The sequence below is a fragment of the Haliotis rubra genome, unplaced genomic scaffold, assembly GCF_003918875.1.
Source record: "Haliotis rubra isolate DU_JTF1 unplaced genomic scaffold, ASM391887v1 Scf154, whole genome shotgun sequence".
Classification (NCBI taxonomy): Eukaryota; Metazoa; Mollusca; class Gastropoda; order Lepetellida; family Haliotidae; genus Haliotis; species Haliotis rubra.
In genome coordinates this window covers 93558-103650 of record NW_025765492.1, presented here as the reverse complement: position 1 = coordinate 103650, position 10093 = coordinate 93558, and the positions used below count along the sequence as shown (strand labels likewise).

Genomic DNA, 10093 nt, shown 5'->3' with positions numbered 1-10093 from the left:
TCTATACGCTCTGTCTTGACTGCGGCAGATTTACCTGTCGGCTGTAAAAAACGATTGTTAAAAAATGTGAAACATGAGCAAGTTTATAAAAGCTGTATCTTGCGGGTCATCGTCATATGTGCAACGAAAATAAACGTCGAGATTCCCCCTTAACATACCGGATAAGAACAAAGCTGAGAACATGGTTTTTAGTAGCGCTGCATGTATATTTCATCTCACGGGCTGACGTGTGGAACATGATATATCAGCGGCCCGGGCTTACGCTCCGAGGTTTCATTACACTGACTATTTTCCACGATATTCTACTTGCACCAACACCGGTTCCTGAGGCTAAGTAGGCCATGTTGAAGTGTTTCCAGTAGCGACCCGACTGGCTTGGGGCAGACCTTCACCATTAGGCCGATCACACGATGCTGGGCAAATGTCAGGTAATTTGCTCATCAATTTACGAAAGGTTACGTTTGTACCACTCGTTGTCCTTGCGTTACAAGTACTGGTTATATTCCAGTTCGCCTGTAAACGAGTGCCTGATGTTTGGGGAACTGGGATCGGTCGGCGGAGAGAACCATGTACCGCGAAAGATCTTACTTTAGGAAGTAATCTGACCTTTACACAGAATACAATTGATGCTATTCTCTGATGTAAGCATTTATCAAATTCTATTGACTCTAATATCATGATGTAAATCAAAGTACAAAAGTAAATGTTTTTTCTTTTATATCTAATTTTGACTGTTATCAATTTAAGGTATGTATGTCTTGGTTTACAGTTCAGAGGGGTTATCACATTGGCCATGTTTGCATTAACGCAAAAGATTCTTACTGCCTGGAATGATTGCTCGATTAAATGTTAAGGGATATGTTCAACTGATTCTTATAAAATTTCAGAGCTGAAATTCATGAATCTTTTATAGGACCAAGAGGCAGGAATACATTATATCGGAAGTAGGTTACTAGTATTTCGACATTCCCGGCTGCCGGGCCAGTTGTATGTGTGTATGGTTATAGGATAATGTGTGAATAATATGACAGACTTCACCATCAGTATTGTTAGATTTAACACACCCGTTGAAAATGCCATTGTCTAATACCAATAAGTCGATAATGGATATATAGGCGGAACTGCATTCTTTTTTCACAATAAATACTAAACACGTGCGAAGGTTACCAGGAATGGTTCTGAAATTCATGAAGCTGGTATTACAGGGGAGCGTGTTTAGTATTCTATATGTATAATCTACTCGTGCGTGTGTTAGGGAGTAAGGGGCGGTGTGGTAGCCTAATGGTTAAAGCGTTGGCTCGTCACGCCGAAGACCCGGGTTCGAATCCCCACATGGGCACAACGTGTGAAGCCCATTTCTGGTGTCCCCCGCAGTGATGTTGCTGGGATATTGCTAAAAGCGGCGTGGAACCAAACTCAGTCAGTCAGTCAGTTAGGGAGTAAATATTGTTTAGAGTTGCGTCAGCAGTGTTGTAGCTATTTGCGGCCATTCTTGTTGACCTTGTTATGAATCAGGTGTCGCGTACACAGTTGAAACAAGATCATCTGAACGATTATATATGTATACGATTTCTAATATGGCCGTAGAATCGACAAAATTGGATCAGTCTAAATCCGAGTAAATATCAGACTTGCTGATTTGGCTGATCTCCATGCTGACGCGCTCAATAATGCTGCTCATTATCAGCGGTGTGCATACATCAAAATGGATTATTTTCATGCCACCTCTCCTCTCCATAACTTCAGGTAATCTCCACTGTACTCCTTCATGTCTCATGTATTTGAATCGTTATCGAGTACTGATGACACCTGGTTGTCAGAGTAAAGGTGAGCATATCCTGCCCCGCAGGTGATACTCGTCTCTACACGTTTAAAGTTCAGTGTTCACAGGAGCAATCACTGATGACATAGCTAATTGCCTCGGACATTATTTTCGTCACTGTCACTTGGAACTTCCCGTCTTCTAAAACATTGGCTAACCTTTTCTCTAGAACGATAGTACAGAACAAGGGATCGATTTCAGAGCCGTGGGTTTTGTATCAAGTGCTTGAAACCTGTAATACATCGTTGATAGTGTTAGCTGTTTTAGTCTTTGTTGATATAAAAAATATTTATCACCGTCCACTGTAACCTTTCAAAGACGTAAGTAGTACAACATTAATGCTCTTTTTACGTTACTTTAGATTCAATCCTGTCACATGATTCTCATGTATCTCATTTTGTCAAAACCTGTTTCATGTCACCCCGCAACATTGGACATATTCGCCAATGTCTTACAGTTGAATCTGCCAAGACTCTTGTATTGTCACTTGTAATGAGTAAGCTTGATTATTGTAACTGTTTACTGGCCGGTGCATCAAAGACCCAGATAGCCAAGCTACAGAGAGTGCAGAAAGGCGCCGCCCGCATCGTGACTCGCTCTGGAAAATATGAACACATTACTCCTATACTGTACACTCTCCACTGGCTTCCAGTCGAGTTCAGGATCAAGTTTAAACTCTTATGCCTTGTTTTCCGCTGTCTCACTGGAACTGCGCCTTCCTATCTATCCAATCTTCTAACCGTGTACACGCCTTCCCGATCTCTCCGCTCACAGGATACGACCTTGCTTGTTGTTCCCAAAGTAAAGACAGTGCAGTATGGAAACAGGTCCTTTGTCCATGCAGGATCAATGGCCTGGAACAGTCTCCCACAGAGTATCAGAGACTGTTGTGACTTTCATACCTTTAAATCCAATCTAAAAACACACGCCTTTGAACTGTAGCTCTTTGCCTTACTTGCATTTTTATTTGTGCGCTTTGAGCATGCATAAGCATGTATATATGCGCGTTACAAATATGCTATTATTATTATTACTACAGTTCAAAGTTAGCTGTTATAGTAATATCATGAGATTGCAGGGTGGACTGAGTCTCAACATATTCGAGCTACTATTCGCATTGATGGTATAATGTCTCAGGAGATACAACGTCTGGTAGTTTTGCTGTCAATATAGGCAGCGCTCAAATAACTATATAGATATAAGGATCATTTTTATTTATCTACTGTGGGTTTATAGAGATATATCCGTTCCGAAAATAATTAGGGTAATTATACGTCTGTACAAACGTTCTGAAAACGTTGTCTAGTAGTGCCTCGTGGCACTCAGTCATTTCTAAGAACATAATGATAGACGATCGAGGTTATATCCTGAGCAATAACCCGTGGCATCTTGCACGCATATTGACATAACAATCTTACTGGTGCCTTTCATAATTGCTTTCTACAGTTATAAGACAGTCGGACAGTTCAAGTGGTAGTGATAGCAGACTTGGTTCGTGCCTTGGGTTCAAACCAAAACCCGTCCGTGATATAAACATTTTATTTACGAAACATCGGTTCAGGAAGCAGTACAAGCTCTGCAATATGGGGTTTTCAGACAGATTCATTTAAATATTTCATCTTATATAATCTCATATTCTCCCACGTAGCGTGAAATAATTCTGATAAAGCGCTCTATATGCTCTTGAAAAAAGTATCGCAATACCTACGATTTTGAACCGCCATGTAGCAATTTATGTATTTATATTTCTATCATAATTATGTTTGTTTGTATGATTATTTTAACCCATGGAGCGTACTATGATTTGATGTTAGATATGCACCTGCTACGATGAAAGGCGAGAACTACATGCAATATGTGTGCCCATCATTAAGCCACTATCACGCCTCAGTAGACTCGTCTTCAAATCAATTGAGTTGTTGTTGATAAGGAAATATTCGTCCTCCTCAACTGACAACTGCTCAAAGGTGGCATGTTGTCGATATGTGGTGTGTTGGCAACAGTGGCATGTCATTGAGGGCTATTGCAAGAGATCGTGGTTCTCATCCATCAGCTATGAGCCGATGGGCCAGAAAACGTCAGGGAACTAATGCCATTAATTAAGGACCGTCAGCGTTCAGGTTGACCACGGGTGATCCACAACTCCTAGGGAGGATACAGTCCTTCTCAAAATCTCAAAACTTCATCCGTTCATGTCAAATGGCATGTTGAAAACAGAGTGGATTCGTCGTTTGTGCAACAGAACGGTCGAAAATCGTCTCTAAACGGTCGGAAATTTATATATGACCTATCAGACGTTCTTTGTTATCCTCAGAGCACAAAGAAGCACGAGTAGCACAGTGTCAGGCTCGACGTCACTGGAACAAAATCTAATTTGGACAACGCTGATATCCTAGACATGATTTTAAAACCACGTTTCGATAAGCATACTTCAAGGCCATCATGGACGAACATGCTAGGCCACATCGTGCCGTTGCCGATATTTTACGTCAACGACGGTAGCAACTCTACTTGGGCCCACCAGCGCAGATATCAATACCATAGAGCATGTTTGGGAAATTATGGGTCGCAAAATACACCAGACTGAACATCCAAGACAAATTCTTGATGTATTGGAACAAGCCTCTATCAAGACCCGGGTTCGATTCCCCATATGGGTACAATGTGTCTGGTGTGCCCCACCGTGATATTGCTAGAATATTGCTAAAAGTGGCGTAAAACGATACTCACTCACTCACTAAGTGTGAACCGTTGCAAGTGTTACGACTGACTGCTTATGGTAGTATCCATGTCACGTTTCACTAACATCAGCACCAATAGTCGTGTAATAAGTGTTATAGACTAACGTCAGATAATGTTATGCTTTTCCTAACGTGTCACCCAAATAATGCTAGGCGATGCGTGTTATATTCCAATATCAATAATGTCATATGGTACGTGGGTTATACTTACATCAATACTGTTGTATAATACGTGTTTAATACCAACATCAATACTGTTGGGTAATACGTGTTAAATACCAACATCAATTCTGTTGGGTAATACGTGTTTAATACCAACATCAATACTGTTGGGTAATACGTGTTAAATACCAACATCAATACTGTTGGGTAATACGTGCTTAATACCAGCATCAATACTGTTGTGTAATACGTGTTAAATACCAACATCAATACTGTTGTGTAATACGTGTTAATACCAACATCAATACTGTTGTGTAATACGTGTAATACCAACATAAATACAACATCAATACTGTTGTGTAATACGTATTTACAACCATGATGAATACTGTTGTGCAATACGTGTTTACTACCAACATCAATACTGCTGTGCAATACTTGTTTAATACCAACATCAATATGTGTTTACTACCATCACCAGTACTGATGTACGTTGATGGTTCCAGTGAATACTATAATGAATTATATATTCTGAATCATATTATATTCATTGAATATCATCAGCGTTATTGGAAGCGTTCTACCTCCGTCCTGATGACACTGTTGTAGATAATGCTGAAAGGAATTGGCCATTTGTCTTCCTTTGTCAAATTATGCATTTGGTTAAAGCCGCAACATAAAAAAAAAGATTGCATTGATGGCTTCTTTTGCTCGGTACATACATAATGGAGTGCTCTGTTTCTTCCAGACTCTTGGCCTCTGAGGGTAAATGAACATTGCCTATCATGGAGCTGACCACTGCCTCGGTAAGTCCTTCGTGAGTGAGTTTTCAGCACAGGCTAGGCAGGACGGGGGTATAGGATGCATCTCAACCCTGCCTTTATAAGGTGCTGATGTACCATATATCCCACAACAGCTTCAACAAAGTCATGTGTGTAATATGCATGTTATCACAAAATATCCCTCGAACATACCACTACAGGTTCAATAGGTCCTTTCAGTAGCATATATCGAGTGGCAACCACAGTACCACTTTGTCGCGGTATCCATGTCAGGACACTCCCTGTAGTTACATATTGAAACACAAATCTCAACACAGCCTCATTAGATCCACGGAGTAACATACACCTCACCACAGCCTCAATAGACAGCTTCAGTAGGTTCTTTGTGTAACATACACCTCGCCACAGCTTCAGCAGGTTCTTTGTGTAACATACACCTCGCCACAGCTTCAGTAGGTTCTTTGTGTAACATACACCTCGCCACAGCTTCAGTAGGTTCTTTGTGTAACATACACCTCACCACAGCTTCAGTAGGTTCTTTGTGTAACATACACCTCGCCACAGCTTCAGTAGGTTCTTTGTGTAACATACACCTCGCCACAGCTTCAGTAGGTTCTTTGTGTAACATACACCTCGCCACAGCTTCAGTAGGTTCTTTGTGTAACATACACCTCGCCACACAGGTTCTTTGTGTAACATACACCTCGCCACAGCTTAGGTTCTTTGTGTAACATACACCTCGCCACAGTTCTTGTGTAACATACACACCTCACCACAGCTTCAGTAGGTTCTTTGTGTAACATACACCTCGCCACAGCTTCAGTAGGTTCTTTGTGTAACATACACCTCACCACAGCTTCAGTAGGTTCTTTGTGTAACATACACCTCGCCACAGCTTCAGTAGGTTCTTTGTGTAACATACACCTCGCCACAGCTTCAGCAGGTTCTTTGTGTAACATACACCTCACCACAGCTTCAGCAGGTTCTTTGTGTAACATACACCTCGCCACAGCTTCAGTAGGTTCTTGGTGTAACATACAGCCACAGCTTCAGTAGGTTCTTTGTGTAACATACACCTCACCACAGCTTCAGTAGGTTCTTTGTGTAACATACACCTCACCACAGCTTCAGCAGGTTCTTTGTGTAACATACACCTCGCCACAGCTTCAGCAGGTTCTTTGTGTAACATACACCTCACCACAGCTTCAGCAGGTTCTTTGTGTAACATACACCTCACCACAGTTTCAGCAGGTTCTTTGTGTAACATACACCTCACCACAGTTTCAGCAGGTTCTTCAGTGTAACATACACCTCACCACAGTTTCAGTAGGTTCTTTGTGTAACATACACCTCACCACAGTTTCAGTAGGTTCTTAGTGTAACATACACCTCGCCACCGCTTCAGCAGGTTCTTTGTGTAACATACACCTCACCACAGTTTCAGTAGGTTCTTAGTGTAACATACACCTCACCACAGTTTCAGTAGGTTCTTAGTGTAACATACACCTAACCACAGTTTCAGTAGGTTCTCAGTGTAACATACACCTAACCACAGCTTCAGTAGGTTCTTAGTGTAACATACACCTCACCACAGCTTCAGCAGGTTCTTGGTGTAACATACACCTCACCACAGTTTCAGTAGGTTCTTTGTGTAACATACACCTCACCACAGTTTCAGCAGGTTCTTGGTGTAACATACACCTCACCACCGCTTCAGCAGGTTTTTGTGTAACATACACCTCACCACAGCCAAAGTACAGGTTCTAATATTTTGAGCGATTGTGTCCCACCCGGGATTCGAACTCAAACTCTCAGAGTCAGGCACCTAATCTCTGGCAGTTTAGATTGCCCCTTTTATTAGTTTAATTTGACACGGTTCCCATGACCTATAGCTATAAATACACAATGCCTTTGTTACATTTAGGTAATAGAATTTGTACTTTACTGAGAAAGTGTTATCCCAAATATAACATATGCAATATTTTATGTAATTGTTTTAGATTATTCATATAAGTTTGTTAATCCTTCCATGATCCATTATACGTTTATACTATGATGTGCATCACTATATCACCCAAAAGCCAAAGAGACAATGTAAAATTATCCATATACTTCTCATGCGCTTGTTGTCTAGGTTAAGTACGTTCTTATTGTTGTCATGCCTCATTTGTACACACCACTGTGATGTTACGATTTCAGTCGGACTCGATCACGGAGGATCCATTCGGCCCTGGTCTCTATGACGTCATCCCACGTAACGTCTTTATCACGTTTGGCGTGATCTTTGCCGTCGCGGGCTTCATCGGTAACATCTTCCTCATTCTCATATGCTGTCTTGACGCGGAACTGAGACGCTCATCTAAGCATTTTATCATCACCTGCCTTAGCCTTTTGTGTCTCTTGGAGCAGTGCCTCAGCGCTTTTATCGTGCACACTCACATCTACAATATCGACAACATTGCCGTCACATACGGATGTGGCGTGTCCTTCTTCATCAGTGCCGCTAGCTATATCTCCATTTCCGTCGCTGTCCTCCTGGTCGCTGCGGTTGCCTTTGACTCTGCCCTAACCTTTTGTTTGAACCCTCCAGTAAAACCTACCCTTAGAATTTGCATCGCGTTGGAATGTGTTGTGTTCATCGTCATCGGATCAGCGTTCATGCTGCTGCCGTTAATGAACGTCAGCGCCTACAGCGACATATGCAGCGTGTACATGAAGGAACACTACATGCTGGCGTTGAACGTCATCCACTACATCCCCCAATGTCTGATCCTCTTGCTGGCGAACCTCATCCTGTTCATGTGCTTCAGTCGTAAGATGAGGAGCTGTCCTGACACGACTCTGCGTCATCCCAAGGAGATCTATTTGGCATCTGCCGCTGTGGTCCTGCTGAAACTGCCAGACTTTATATTCTCACTTGGGTTCAATACATGCAATGGAGGGGATTGTTATGGAATGTTGATATTCTGGATCGTCGCGACCTGCACAAGCACCTCCATTTATGTGGCACTACCCTACCTGTGGCTGACAGGCCAGGATACCACGAAAGGGGCAAGAAGGGTACTACTAGGGCGCTGTCTCAGGAAGACCTGTACACGTGATATGTACATTCTCACTAGCCCAGAAGATTTCTAGGATACCACGTAAAACAATATTGCTGTTTCCATGTTGCTGAAACAGCAATTTAGTTTTTTAAATAACGTACCTTCTCCTTATGTGCCTTAGAGTATATATTTAATACGCAGACTTCCACATACGTTTCAACAAAGATAAAATTAACGAGATATTTACAGTCATTTATTTCTTTATAATCAACAATTGCATGATCTCTACTCTATCAGCGCTAAATACCAGTTCTATTTTCTAACAAATGTACGTAATACCTACATATAGTTTTTGTTGCTTAAATTATGACATATAAGGCATCATTCATTGAAATGATACGTGAAGAGCATAGACATAGGTGAGACAAAGTAAGAGCATGTTAACTGTATGTGAAGTTTATCATACCGTTTTTTATTAACGTATTTATTATATAATTTATGTTACCTATGCATTATATATGTGTCATTAATAACGTATCTGTAAGTGTATGGTGATATATATTGATGTACGTCTTTTTGCCTAACCAACATGCGTCACAACACTCGATCGATATGAAATGAAGTATTAAGCAGCGATAAAGAAATGAAACTATTATTTCTGATTTCTGGTGTTGTTTGTTTGCTTGAGTCAGGAAATGAAACTGCTGTGTCAACAAACCGGTTGTGTAGCATGTACAACTGGTACTTGACGACATTCTTACACTGTTCGTAAATCGTGTTGATTTTCAGTGAATCATGTGTATAATTGCCACTGCAATTTTGTATTTTTACGATAAATAAAATATGTTGGCTGGCATTGAATTGGCGTATATATCTGCAACTGGATTTGTCCTGGACCATTTATAACAAGGGCAGGACAATGTTTTGTACATCTTCGTGAAGCGGTGGATATGGACAGGTGGTGTAAATGACAATGGAATGTTACAAATTGTATCTTGGATGACATGTGAAAGCGGTTTACCACGAGACTTAAGCGACGGTCACATCTTACGGACACGCACGTAGTTAACCGTAGTCGGGAATGAACGTAGTAGACCGTAGTGGACCCGTACTTGACCTTAGTTATACGTAGTTATACGTATTTAATCGTAGTTCAAGGTAGATCACCGTGGTTATGATCATACTCTAGCAAACCCATGATTTGGCCGTGGTTAGACCCCAAACGTTTCAACATGTTCCAACTATCTCTACCTGAATGCGAAGACCCTACTGTTACCGTAGTTTGACCGTGGCCGACCCTAGAGCTCCCTAGTAGACCGTGATTGACCCTACTGCACCGCTGTGTTGACCGTAGTACACCGGGGGAGCATGGCATTACGATCAAACTACAATAGAACAACGTATATGACCGTGAGAGGGGTGGATACAGCTTTTTGAGAAAGGGGGTGCACACTCTTGGCGAAAGTAGGGGTGCACACTTCATTTTCACGAGAGTTTCAATGGTCAGTAAATAAACGTTCAGGACAAAAGGGGGTGGGGTGG

The 10093-nt window shown here is 41.6% G+C and overlaps 1 protein-coding gene across 1 annotated transcript; it reads left to right on the top strand.

Annotated features, from left to right (window-relative positions):
• The first annotated feature begins 301 nt into the window (after positions 1-301).
• LOC124270692 lies at positions 302-9399 on the top strand. The gene is made up of 3 exons (XM_046705720.1): positions 302-428; positions 5474-5531; positions 7707-9399. The coding sequence occupies exons 2-3, from the start codon at positions 5511-5513 to the stop codon at positions 8640-8642; spliced, it is 957 nt and encodes a 318-aa protein (XP_046561676.1). The 5' UTR covers positions 302-428; positions 5474-5510; the 3' UTR covers positions 8643-9399.
• Positions 9400-10093: the final 694 nt, after the last annotated feature.

Bases quoted from the DNA above. Each gene is read 5' to 3' on its own strand.
- LOC124270692 (XM_046705720.1), top strand. From the start codon at position 5,511: ATGGAGCTGACCACTGCCTCG. The intron at 5,532-7,706 runs GTAAGTCCTTCG...TTACGATTTCAG, and splicing joins TGGAGCTGACCACTGCCTCG to TCGGACTCGATCACGGAGGA.